This window comes from Prionailurus bengalensis, chromosome A1 (genome assembly GCF_016509475.1).
Source record: "Prionailurus bengalensis isolate Pbe53 chromosome A1, Fcat_Pben_1.1_paternal_pri, whole genome shotgun sequence".
Classification (NCBI taxonomy): domain Eukaryota; kingdom Metazoa; phylum Chordata; class Mammalia; order Carnivora; family Felidae; genus Prionailurus; species Prionailurus bengalensis.
This window is the reverse complement of record NC_057343.1, coordinates 93,714,957-93,728,641: the sequence shown is the minus strand read 5'-3', so window position 1 is coordinate 93,728,641 and position 13,685 is coordinate 93,714,957. Positions and strand designations below refer to the sequence as shown.

Here is a 13,685-nt window from a genome sequence, read left to right as displayed (position 1 = left end):
GAAAGAAAGAAAGAAAGAAAGAAAGAAAGAAAGAAACTCATAAGGAAGAGAAAATACATTTACAGTACTACACTGTATTTATTGGGAAAAAAAAATCTGCATATCCTTAGACCGTGCAGTCAAAACCCACGTTGCTTGAGGGTCAACCATAATCTAATTCTGTGATTGAGAAAATGCAATTTTTCAGCCCTTCAGCACACTTCAGGATAGGTTGTTATGGTCCGCATTTTGCAGATAAGGAAAGCGCGTTTCAGAGAAGAGAAAGTGTACCTCGCTCTTATGACAATGAGAGGACCCAGACTGAAATGAAGAACTTCCTGGCTGCAGCTTGGAGACCAGATTTGCTCATCAAAACGAGTGCCTCTCCCTACAAAAAGCAATCCAACAGCCACTGATGCTTCATGGAGCTGTATCAGGCTAAGAATGAAGATCAAAACCAGCCATGTTGTCTCGCGACCTAGAACTGATTATTTATACTGGCTCCTGGCTGTTGGGAAACCTAGTAGCTTGCAATCAAATCACACTGTGCACCTTCATGCCTTCATTGTCTAAGAGGATAAGCAAAAGAAACAAAGTAAAAAGACACTTACCATAATTCCAGTAAGCAAACAGACTCCTTTCCCACAGTATGTGTTAGGTACCATGTCACCATAACCAATGGAGAGAAAAGTTATTGATATCAACCACATCGCTCCGAGGAAGTTGCTAGTAACATCCTGTTGATCATGGTACCTGCAAAACAGCAAACAGAGCCGGTCCTTTATAATTAATCTGCAGTATGGCTGCCAAGGGCAATTTGATCCAATCCAGCGAATTCACTAAGTAGCTTCCATAAACTGATCTACCGGAAGGTTTTCTTTTTTTTTTTTTTTTTTTTTTTTTTCAACGTTTATTTATTTTTGGGACAGAGAGAGACAGAGCATGAAGGGGGGAGGGGCAGAGAGAGAGGGAGACACAGAATCGGAAGCAGGCTCCAGGCTCTGAGCCATCAGCCCAGAGCCTGACGCGGGGCTCGAACTCACGGACCGCGAGATCGTGACCTGGCTGAAGTCGGACGCTTAACCGACTGCGCCACCCAGGCGCCCCCACCGGAAGGTTTTCAAATCTCACTATTATGTGTCAATAAAATTGAGGTGTCCCTGAGCAATCTGACAGACATCAGGACGTTCCTCAACTTGAAAAACAGTCTGAAAGGGAAGCTATAAAACAGGACAAGCGCTTTTTTCACTGGTAGAAACTGACAAATGCATATTTCTTTCTGAACTCTGCCCATGCCTTTCTCATGGTTCCTCATTCCTTGACGCCTGCTGACGTGCCCAACTTAATGGGACCGTATGTGGTACTACTGCATGCAATCTATAATCTCTCCCCGCACCCTTCCAGTAGGAGGAGCCATGCTGTTCCCTTTGCTACCTTTATTTCTGTGATGAGCCAACTCCTAGTCATCCTTCAAATTAAATGCAGGTGGAGACTTTTCTGTCTGCTCTTCTCCCAGCCCCTCCCCTGCATGCCCTCAGCATCCTCTGTATTCCTCCACCACAAGACATTACTGAGACTGTCTACCTGAAGGTCCTGCTCTAGCTGGCTTCCTTGAAGACACAAATGTGCCACTGATTGCACAGTCCCTGCCCAGAACCGGAGCTTGATAGAAATCACTGCCTCACTAGTTACACACGAAAAGCTTGCAGTCAAAAAGAGAGGGAGGGATATAGTTTATCATAATTAGTCTTTGAGGTATCAAGATTTCTGTGGTGTGGGGGAGGAGGAGGGTTTTTATATCAGAAATATATATCCTATGGGGGCACCTGGGTGGCTCAGTCGGTTGAGCATCCAACTTTGGCTCAGGTCATGATCTCTCGGTTTCTGAGTTCGAGCCCTGCATGAGGCTTGCTGCTATCAGCGTGGGGCCTGCTTCAGATCCTCTGTCCCCTTCTCTCTCTGCCCCTCCCCTGCTTGCATGTTCGCGCTCTCTCTCAAAAATAAACAAACCTTAAAAAAAGATATCCTATAGCGTTTATTTGAATTAGCAGCACTGAACAGTAATGCTGGCCCATCATGGAGACACTGCTATCCACCATGCACACGACAGTGAGGCCAAGTGAGTTGTTACCCCAGAAGAACTTGCCCTGGATGCGTGTGCTATGTAGTCATGGAGCAGAGTGCCCCTCCTCTAGTCTCCGCGGCAGTCAGACCCCAGACTCTGGTCACCACGGGTATTCTTGGCTCTTCACCCAACGTCTCCTAAGGACCACTTTCCTTCACAGCTCTCAGATACCACTGGGGAGGGTTTTCCTGGTCTCATTTTTTGCTCTCCAAAGCATGCTCATAATCTCCTAGCTTGCCCATGCTCAATCCTTGCCGAAGAGCACACCGTGAGTCTTGGGTGGTAGGAGGCTAGAAATCTCCACCATTCCACCCTAGTGAACTGCCACCAGGACCCAGCTGTAGAATCTCCTCTTCCCAGAATGGCCAGGTCGAGAGGCTGTCATTGCCAAAATAGAGGTCAAGTGCATTCCTAGCTTTCCAGGAAGACAGATGAGTGCATTCACCCTCATCTGTGATGCAATCGGTGCTATACTTCAGCTGCAACATGAGCTAATGGGCTCTGTGACCTACTCTGGGGGCATGCTGGGCCTGTGTAATAAGACCTCCATGGGCAAATGTGGTTTTTATTTTAAACAAGACGCTTAGGGGCACCTGGGTGGCTCAGTCGGTTAAGCGTCCGACTTCAGCTCAGGTCACAATCTCATGGTTGGTAGGTTTGAGCCCCGCATCAGGCTCTGTGCTGACAGTTCAAAGCCTGGAGCCTGCTTTGGATTCTGTGCCTCTCTCTCTCCCTCTCTCTCTCTCTCTCTCTCTCACTCACTCTCTGCCCCTTCCTCACTCGTATTCTCTCTCTCTTTCAAAAATAAGCATTAAAACAATTTTTTTAAACAAGACCCTTTGAAATAAGCTTTAGATGATAACTCTTTCATGATATTGGGGCTCTCTGTATTTTTCATCAAGCACCTGCCTAAAATAGGGAACACATTCCCCTGGTGTGGGTGTGTGCTGCACAAGAGAGGGGTGGCAGGGGCACTCATGTCCCATACAGCCTTTAGTTGTGAGACAAGGCCTCTTAACAAAGCACGATCGACATAAAGATCTGAGACACTGAAGAGGTGAAGACTCTAATTCCCTGATGCATCTGTAGTATTTGTGGAGCACCCGCTATGTGTTCAGCCCTTGGCTTGGATTTTCTCATGTTACATCATTACTTTAAGACCAAGGCAACCTTTTGGCCAAAACAGTGATAGTCCCCACCCTCTATCAACCAGGTGTCCTCAATCACTTAGAAAATGCGATCGTGTGCCAGTGAAATCCTCAAGTTATTTCCACACCATGAATGGCCAGGACACATGTGCACCTACAAAGAGGCGTGTGAGATTTCAGACTATGAACAAAGGTCTCTAAGGGAAACCTTCATGGCTGGTGTCCACAAAGATATCTCAACTTCATCATGGGTATGGAGAGCTTGCCCATCTGTTCTTTCCAATTTGGTTTCCAAAGCTCGGAGAAGTAAACAGTTTTGAAAATTACCATAAAAAGCATTCACTGGAACGTTTAGGCAACCCGATTCCTCTTTAGTTGCTTACCTTAATAAATGCCCAGGTTTTAAATACACAAATTTGACTCTTTGCAAAGACTCTCAAGCATTACACCATTCTATCGTTCTGTCAATATTCATTATATACTACGCACATTATTTTGGGTCAGACACTGTAATCCTGTAGTGAAGGGCCTAATTAGAAATAAACTTTCTAGGAATTGGTATTTTAGGGCTTGGGATTCAATGGTAAATTATTTTTTTTTCTGCTTATGAAATAATAAATCTGACTGAAACGTAGCTCACCAATATGGAAAAATAACATCTTGGACTAATGTTTATATTACATTCAGACATACTTACTTGTGAATAGTCAAGAGGGAAGCAATTAGGGAACTGCATTAGGCACTATTTGAATAATCAAGATTTCTTTCCTGGCAACTAAAATATCAAACTTATCAGCAGGATGATATTATCCCTTAGAACACTGCCAGGTTTGGAACTATGCCAGATTCACACCACTGTGAGTGATTAATCTGCACAATGTAAAGGGTAAAGAAAAAAATTTCAAGACACTGTTTACAGATGTTTATTTCACAAACTTAGACAATTCCAACCTTCTTCACAAGAACTATTCTATGAAAGATGTGAAGAAATGACTCAAAGTGGCAAATTTCAAATTCTGATCAGTATGAATCCTTGTTTAATTAAAAATACATCAAATAAGATTAAAATTAGAGCAAGGGAGGCCTGATGATCTCAAGCTTTTAAAATAAGAACTCTGGAGTTTGGAGAGAAGACTTACTCACTGTTTTAGAGCAGTGCACGTTTCATAGACATAATGGTTGTGAGATCGGCTTTAAGGTTTGGAAAAAAGGCAAAATATTCCTTTTCTTGGTCTCCATTCATTTTTTCACTGTTGCCATTTTCTCAAGTGGGTCTCCCACTTGTTCTTATATCACAAATATGACAGCTTTCTGTGATACTTGTTTAAATTTGCCAGGTTATCTTTCCCAGAGCATTACTGAATTCTTCCCTGAATGAAGTAGCATCTGCCCTGCACCCCGGACTCTCTCTCAGCATCTTTCCAGAAGCAACAGGAGCTTTGGCCACACGAGTGGCTGGCACTATGCCATCCTCTTTCATGGCTTTGTTTACAGGTGTGATTCCTCCTCCACCCCCCTAGCCCTGATTTGTATTTTGAGAATCTACTCATTGGTCCCCTTTTCCAGACTCCACATAGCTTTTGGTCAACAGGGTACTTCAGGTGGTCCTCTGTAGAGATGTCTAGCACCATCAGCCAACGTTAACTTGGGTCATAAGACATGTAATGTGTAATTTGCTCATCTAACATGCCCCTAGAATCTTAACTATAAAGAATTTAAGGACAAAGACTATGTCTTTATTGAAGTAAGTAGCATGACAATGTGAAACATTTGTTCTCAAACTGATGTGCCTCTAGCCACATTCTAGGCCTTCAGGATCACATATACAGAAATACAAAAAGGGGACAGGAATGAGTCTTGCTCATCAATTAACACGAATCAGATCTGTCATGTTCTGTCCCAAGATCTGTGGGCAACTTCTAGGTATTTTTACACTGACAAAAAATAATTCAACACTGGAGGTTAACAGCTGACAAACTATGTTCATTAGTCTTCTTCTGTTAAACATACTGTTAATACTACAAATGGCAAAAAGACTTCATCTCAATTGTCAGCTCTGATCTCACATACCAGCCTTGGTTGTAGAGTAAAAAGTATTATGGAGATTTAAATGCATGTGATTGATCCACCACCCGTTGCCTCTTGTGAATCCACCTTTCTCTCCAGAGATACCACTAAAGGATAGTAAGGCAGTTGAAAAAAATGTCTAAACCCACAAGAACAAAAAGAAAGAAAGGAGAAATCAGAGCAGGAAAAATAACACATTTTTATACAAACAAAAGTACACAAGGAATTCTATTTCCAGCCAAGAAGAAACAAGGGACTGGATTTACACTGCCTCCTGAAACAACTACAAAACCAGACCAAATATTCGAAACAATGGTTAACAAGACATAGATCATCTACTAATAAAGGACAGTGATCCCTGAGAGATGGTAAACAACCAAAGTGGTCATACAATCACCTCAGCTTAATATCTTAAGAGAATCTGCAGGATGTAGCTGAGGGAGAGAAACCAGGCACTGTCCAAAATTCTCCCCAAGTTCAGGGACAGAGTTGGAAATCCAGAGAGATCTGGAGTTCAAAGCGTCAAAATCCAGACAGCAGAAGTCTGCACTGAGGGAGACCCAGAGATCTGCACAGGAGTCTTCCTGATTATTCAGCTGAGTAGTGATCAGTACATGCATATAAAACCCCAAGGCTGGAGAAGTACAAGTACTATATGTAAAGTAGTTCAATATCACTTAAAGACAGGTTGTAATAAGTGGTATCATTTCAAATGAAGATAAGACTGTGATAATTTAGTTACAGTATACCTAAGTGTCTAGGTATGCTGTAACCCTAAAAGACCCACTAAAATAATACACCAAAGTGTACTAACTAATAACACATTAAAGGATACAAGATGGAAAAATAAAATATAAGTAATCCAAAAAGAAAGCAGAAATAGATAAAAGGGACAAAGAAAAGATGGGACAAATAGAAAACAAACAGCCAGAGGACAGATTTATCCAAGCATATTGGTAACCATATTAAATATAAATGGCCTAAATACCTCCAATTAAAAGGCACAAAGTGTCATAGAACCCATAGAAGGTTCACAACTTCAAGAAACCAGGTATCATGCAGAGGGGCAGGTGCCTGTCCCTGGTTGGTACTACCAGACAACTAACAGGAGACAGAGTTCATTCTCTGGGGACAGACTGGAGATTCTGACCCAGGGTCCAGCTAAGGTCAGGAAAGTTGTTTGGGGCCGAAAACATGGGGATGAAATTCAAGTTTCCAAACTGAATAACAGCTTCTCCAGTTTCCTTTCTTCACTCCCTATCCCTGACCCTATAATAGAATTCACTATTATAGACAAAGAATATTTTCCTTTGGAGAAACAGAACAGTTTCAGTGAAAAGGCATTCATGTACCAACATCAAGGATTCCCTCATGAAAAATGCAGCTGTCCACTTACCCACCCTACAGGAAGTTTCACCAGACAACAAGCTCCTCTCCCCATACAGAGCTCCCAATTCCCACTCCTGACATGAAAGAACCATAGATGGTCAGCACACATTTGAAGTATATTCTCTATAGAAAAGATACAGACAAAAAAGGAAGAAAGCAAAGAAAGAATGGGAGGAGGGAAGAAACAGGAGAACCTGGACACAATGCAGGGTGATGGGGACAGGAGTCCTGAACTCTCTAATTTCTGTCAGGAAAGACCTAAGGGAAATGATGGTGTCCATAAAACAGGAACAGGATACTAACAAAAATTTGCAAAGAATAAAAGAGGGGAACTTAAAAAAATATTATAGTGAAAAAAATAACATAACATGATAAGAATATAAATTGGAAGAAACCTCCAAGAAAGTAGAAAAGACAAAAAGACAAGGGTAAAAGGAGAAGATAAAGGTTGGTTTTCAGAGAATCAACATAGATGGCCTAATAACTGAATTTCTAGAACACAGAAAGTGGAAGGAAAGAAATGAAAACATTCTTTTATTTCTTTTGTTTTTCCAGGAACTGGAAGGCAGGGATCTCAAAGACTCTAGTTGGTATCTGCATAGGGAATAAGAAAAGACCTAAGTTAATGGGGGTGGGGGGTGGTCACAGTAAATTTTATTTATTTTTTTCATTTTTATTATTTTTCTAATTATTCTGAGCTTCGGTTTTTATTTTATTAATTTTTTAAATCTTTTTTTTTAAAGTAGGCTCCACACCCAACATGGAACTTGGACTCATGACCCCGAGATGAAGAGTCACATGCTCTACCAACTGAGACAGCTAGGAGCCCCCATGGTCAATTTCAAACTACTAGGAATAAGGAGATCTTAAAAAGTTTCAAAGAGGGGGAAAAAGAGATCACAGCTAAAGATGAAAAATGGTTGCCTCTAACATTATTTAATCATTTAACCTGTGTATTGTGTATTGTGGTGGGAAAGGCGGAGGCAATCTATTACTCCTGGATTTGAAGAGGTGAGGGATGGAGAATCTGGGCAAAGGAACCAAACAGGCATAGCTCAGGCCCTCTCCCTGCTCTACTTACTCACAGAGCAGACCCATCTGGTTTTCTGTGCAATAAGCTTCCCCAAGGAGAGATGACTCCCCCTGGGTTATGAGGTGTACCTACAACTCCATCTACTTTAGTGGTGAATCATCAGAACACTGGGCAGCCCAATGGGCTGTAGTCAAAGGGATGGTGTCCAGATCCGTTTTACGTCCATAATGAAGCTGATACTTTGATGTCTACCAGTTGAAGACCCAGAGAAGTGAAAGATCTACACGATCTTGCTCCAAACCCCAACTACGTGCTTGTAATTTTGATTTTAAGTAAAAGCAAATAAAATAAGTGATTCAATTAAGACATACAACCATAAAAAGAGCTCCAATGAAGGCATACACCTAGGGCCAAAGGAGAAAAGTACTGAGTGTCAACCGCTCAGAAAGGAGGGGGGACATGTATCTCTTATTTGCCACTGGTCCAAATCAAAGGTGGCCACCTGTACCTGCATATTAGAATCACCTGGGAAGCATTAAAAACTAAATATGCAAGGGGCGCCTGGGTGGCTCAGTCTGTTGAGCGTCCTACTTCAGCTCAGGTCATGATATCACAGTTCGTGGGTTCGAGTCCCACATCAGGCTCTGTGCTGACAGCTCAAAGCCTGGATCCTGCTTTGGATTCTGTGTCTCCCTGTCTCTCTGCCCCTCACCCACTTGCGCTTTCTCAATAATAAACATTTAAAAAAAATAACTATGCAAAAGCCTGGTATCCCATGACACGGATATATTTTTTTAAGCTTCCAGGTGATTTTAATGTGTTGTCAAGGCTGAGAACCATCTATTAGCTTTATTTCAGAAGTTCTTCATTCAATAACATGTGGAACATCTACACAGAAACGTGTACATGAGTAAAAAATAGTTAAGTGTTTATGAGAAGTTCAAAATATGGTAACGGAGAAAAACTGATGGCAAAGAATACTAAGGTGACATGTAAGTTGTACTAAGTGTGAATATGAAAGGTAAAGACAGATCGAGGAAAAAATATATAACAGATTGAAAGTAATGATAGGAGTATGTAATAATGTTAACACTGACACCTAAAATTATCCTTTTAAATTCAAATAAAATGTAAAATCCAGTAGGTGCAAAGATTTTACTAAATATCTTTCTAAGCGAAGGCCCTCTAAAGTGAAGATATTAGTAATTTTATATATAACATTACTCCATAAATAATTCACACAAAGTTCCTTCAGGCCAGAGAACGTGAACAGCCCCCATCAATGTGACTTTCTTCTTATCCCTTCCTGTTTCCCTGCTTTTCTTTTTATCAGTGAGTTGTGAAAACATAAACACATCTTTATGACCTCGGGGGTCCCAACATACTGACTTCCTTCACTACTGATAAGTAGATCCCAAGAAAAGCAGCAGAGATAGGTAGTAAAAGACTATTTGTAAAGCCCAATTGTAATTTAGGCCAGAGCCAGTTCTGATTTTCATTAAATGCATAATTCTTTTTTTTTTCAACGTTTATTTATTTTTGGGATAGAGAGAGACAGAGCATGAACGGGGGAGGGGCAGAGAGAGAGGGAGACACAGAATTGGAAACAGCTCCAGGCTCTGAGCCATCAGCCCAGAGCCTGACGCGGGGCTCGAACTCACGGACCGCGAGATCGTGACCTGGCTGAAGTCGGACGCTTAACTGACTGCGCCACCCAGGGGCCCCGCATAATTCTTTATTAACTCTAAAACACACCAAAGTCAGTTTTCTTTTCTTTTTTAAGTTTGTTATTTATTTGGAGAGACAGAGAGACAGTGTGAGTAGGGGAGAGGCAGAGAGCGAATCCCAAGCAGGCTCCATGCTGTCAGTACAGAGTCTGATGCAGGGCTTGAACTCATCAACTGTGAGATCACGACCTGTGCCTAAATCAAGAGTTGGATGCTTAACTGACTGAGTCACCGGGATACCCCACGAAAGTGAGTTTTCTATTTTGATTTCATCCTGCTCTTGTACGCTTGCACATTTGGAATGTTTCCTCTCTTCTGGTAATTTGGAAAATCGCAAAGCTTTAGCTTCTCTCTCTTCCTCTCTCCTTCCCCCATTTCTCTCTGCCTTTTGCTTCCTCCTCACCTGTTCTGTGCCTGTGTGTGTGTGTGTGTGTGTGTGTGTGTGTTGGAGGGAGAGTAGTTCTATAAATTGACCGATTTCTTTTCATGTGTTTAACTGTGGCTAATGAGAATTTCATCCACTGTGTGGATACAGAAGATTGATCTTTGGGTAACTGCCATCAGTGGATATGTTGTAAGAGCATAGGCTTCCTGTGAAATAAAGCTAAAAGTCTCTATAAGAAATAATGGGGATAATAGAATGGATTTTGAAACTTGAAGAATGACATTATGTTTCCCTGAGAAGACGTTGTCTATTATTCATTTATGCATTTTCATTTCTGTGAGAATGAGGGAGTTCAGAAATGACTTGCCTGTCAATACGTTACCAGTCTTAGTTCTCCATAATTATTTTACAATGATCTAGGTTAAAAACCTACAGGAAGACAATGGTATCACATTAACATACCCTCGACATACTTGGAAGACTTAGCAGCATTCGGGGTCTCTTTGATAAAGAGTTTAGTGAAATATGACCCTCTCTGGAGAGAACTTTCAGGTCTGAGAGCCATGGTACCAAGTTGGTTCCTAAAAGAAAGGATGGAGAAAGCCCGAGGGTGTGTGTGCCCATCAGGAAAGATTTCCCTGAACAGAGACCTGCATTTAAGCAATAGTTCTCAATCCTAGGGGACCCAATCCCCCTTTTTAAGATCTTGAAATGGAACTCAATAGTATACTTTACCTACATACATGATTTTTTTAAAGCTACTTTATTTTTGAGAGAGAGAGGGAAGGTGAGAGAGAGAGAGAGAGAGAGAGAGAGAGAGCGCACAAGCCATGTGAGGGGCAGAGAGAGACAGGGAGAGAGAGAATCCCAAGCAGCTCCATGCCTTCAGCTCGGAGCCCAATGTGGGACTCAATCTCATGAATGGTGAGATCAGAGACCTGAGCTGAAATCAAGAGTCTGACATTCAATTGACTGAGCCACCCCGGAGCTCCTGTATACATGATTTATAAAACAAAAATCAATATAACACCTTAACTGAAATACAGAGAATTAAATTGGAGTAACAATTTAAAATATAGCATGTATTTCAGTATCTAAACCCTTGGGCAATACTAACCTAGGGGGTGCCCAGGTGGCTCAGTGGGTTAAGCATCCGACTCTTGATCTGAGATCGAGCCCTGAGTCTGGATTTGTGCTGACAGCCAGAAGCCTGCTTGGATTCTCTCTCTCCCCTTCTCTTTTTGCCCCTCCCCTGCTCTCTCTCTCTCTCTCAAAAAATATAAATAAATAAAAATTTAAAAAAGGACTAACCTAGAAGACATAAAGAGCAGTTAGTTTGCACCTTTTATGTAAAAGCACTTGGATGCAATTTAGTCCAGCCAAAGTGAACTGTTCTAGCAATTTAAGAGCCACAGGGGCACGGCCATAGCTGATGTGATTTTCTGAAATGTGAAAAACTTTTGGCTAAATCCCAAATCCAACAAATGACGATATTCCCTCAATTTCTACATTATAAATGTGTTATAAATTATATGATTATAAATCACGTTATAAATAACAGCCTTATTTAAAAGTGTATATATTACAATTGAGTAAAAATATTTCATGTGGATATTTAAAATGGATTTAGGTCTAAACTATGAAAATTATGAACAGGTTTTTAGTACACAGAATGTCCAGCAGGTCAGTCCAAGGTCAAGTGGGACACAGATCCTCTGTTGGATGGGACTGTCCCAAGCACAACAGAACACAGAGCATCCCTGGTTCTCCCCCCCACACCTCCTCCCACCCCAGTGACAAACAAAGAAAACTTTCTCCAAAAGGGCCCCTGGGGGCAGAACTACCCCCCCCCCCCGCCCCTTCCCACCCCCCACCATGCCCCGTGAGAAACACTGGTCTATCACTTCAGCTGGGATTCTGTAACAGCCATCAGAAAATCTGGGGCTGGCTGTATTTCAACACATCTGGAGAGGAGACAAACTGGAAAAGCTTAGAATTTGGCACAAAATTCTATCCTCAAGCCCCTGCTACTCCCCAGACAATCAAAGATAGATCAAGTTCCCGAACTATGTCATAACCCAGGCCTGCATTTCTGACCGAGTTTCTCCTCGATTCTTTGTTAACTTCCCAACCCATAGTTATTTGAATTTTCTGGGGCACCCTGCATTCCTCCAGCTCCCGCTCTGTGCCAGGTACCTTGCACACACTGTAGGCTCCCCCAAGGGGCAGGTGGAGCCCCAGCAGACAGAGTTGGAGTCATGTGGGGTCAGGCCCAAAGATTCCCTTACCAGAAAGTCAGCGCTAGAAAACGCTTCACATAGCTCGTGTCTGACACATGCCAGGCTCGCCAATGGCAGGCACAGCTAGTCTACACGGCCCATCAGGCCGTAGTTTCAGAAGTCCCCACCGTGATCTTCCACATACACATGCAGCAGCCTGCAGACAGATTCACCTTCCTTCTGGGAGGCCGAGAAGAGTGGCGGGGAGGTCAGTCACTAGGTGGCACTGCCACACCAGTTTATCTCCAAGGCTGTTGCAGCTGAGGCTGGCCAGGTCGTGCTGGAGTCAGGGTTGTGAGGGGTCTTAGCTGGGAATGCCTCTCCGTGAAAGCCTCTGAACTAGGCATCCTGCAAGCAGGGGCTGTTCCATGTGAGAAACAGCAGTGATGGGTGATACAGACAGTCCCAGGCCACTCCTACGCCTGGAGAGCCTCAGGTGTTACCAAGAATCTCAGGGACCGGGCGCCTGGGTGGCTCAGTCGGTTAAGTGTCCTACTCTTGATTTCTGTTCAGCTCATGATCTCATGATTCATGGGTTCGAGCCCTGCATTGGGCTCCAGGCTGACAGCGCAAAGCCTGCTTGGGATTCTCTTTCTCCTTCTCTCTCTCTCAATCAATCTCTCTCTCTCTCTCTCTCTCTCTCTGCCCCTCTCCTGCTTGTGCTCTCTCTCTCTCTCAAAAATAAATGAACTTAAAAAAAAGGATCTTAGGGGCATCTCCTGAGGTGAGAGAGTGATTAAGTGGGGAGGGGGGAGAGAGAAAGAGAAAGAGAAAGAGAAAGAGAAAGAGAAAGAGAAAGAGAAAGAGAAAGAGAAAGAGAAAGAGAAAGAGATTGATTGTCTGGACACAGACTCCATCCTAGATCCAATGTAATATAGATCTAAGCCAACAGCCCATCTTCCCACATCACCCTCCGACCTGACACTCTCTATATCAAAGGCCAGACCTTATCTCCTAAATCTGTAAGAAAAAAAATATGTGGATTTTTTTCTAACTTGTCCATGTTGGAACTGAACATGCATTTGAGGATATGGCGGTCAGGGGCCTGTTGACTTACCCCGGGACCCGTCTGTGTTCAGAGCTGCTCTGTACCCTCCTGTCAGCTCTGTGAGGCCCACAGCAGTGAGTCTCCAGGCCCAGCTTCCTTTTGCTCTAACACAAGGATCACACCATCTACCTCCCGAGTGGCTTCAAGGACGAGGAAGTGCTATCCAAATGCCGCCTGATCCATCCAGAAAGACCGGCTGGGTGTTCTACACTGAGAAGATTCTCCATTTGTGTATGAGGGGACACAAAGGAAAGTGTCTACATTTGCAAGTGCACCTGCCCGCACACCGGTGACGCGGTGGACATGAGGGCTTTCCCGCGCACGGGCAGCTCTGATTTTGCTCCCTGTGGCACAGTGACTAGTACCACTGAGACGGAACAGAGCAGGAAGAGGACTGGTGGAAGGAGGGGAGAGAGAGGAAGCGCAAGTGAGGAGCTGTCTGGACACCGTGGCGGGAGAGGACATTGGTGCACAAAATAAGGGGAGTAGGGAGAACGAGGGATGT

At 43.2% G+C, this 13,685-nt stretch overlaps 1 protein-coding gene across 2 annotated transcripts in view; it reads right to left on the bottom strand.

The window, feature by feature from the left end:
* The window catches only part of KCNN2 (potassium calcium-activated channel subfamily N member 2), a 158,984-nt gene that overhangs the window by 36,326 nt on the left and 108,973 nt on the right, over positions 1 to 13,685 (bottom strand). For both annotated transcript variants that reach the window (XM_043585886.1, XM_043585887.1), the window contains exon 5: positions 591 to 732. In XM_043585886.1, the coding sequence (XP_043441821.1) occupies positions 591 to 732 (142 nt within the window). The remainder of the gene's footprint in view (positions 1 to 590; positions 733 to 13,685) is intronic.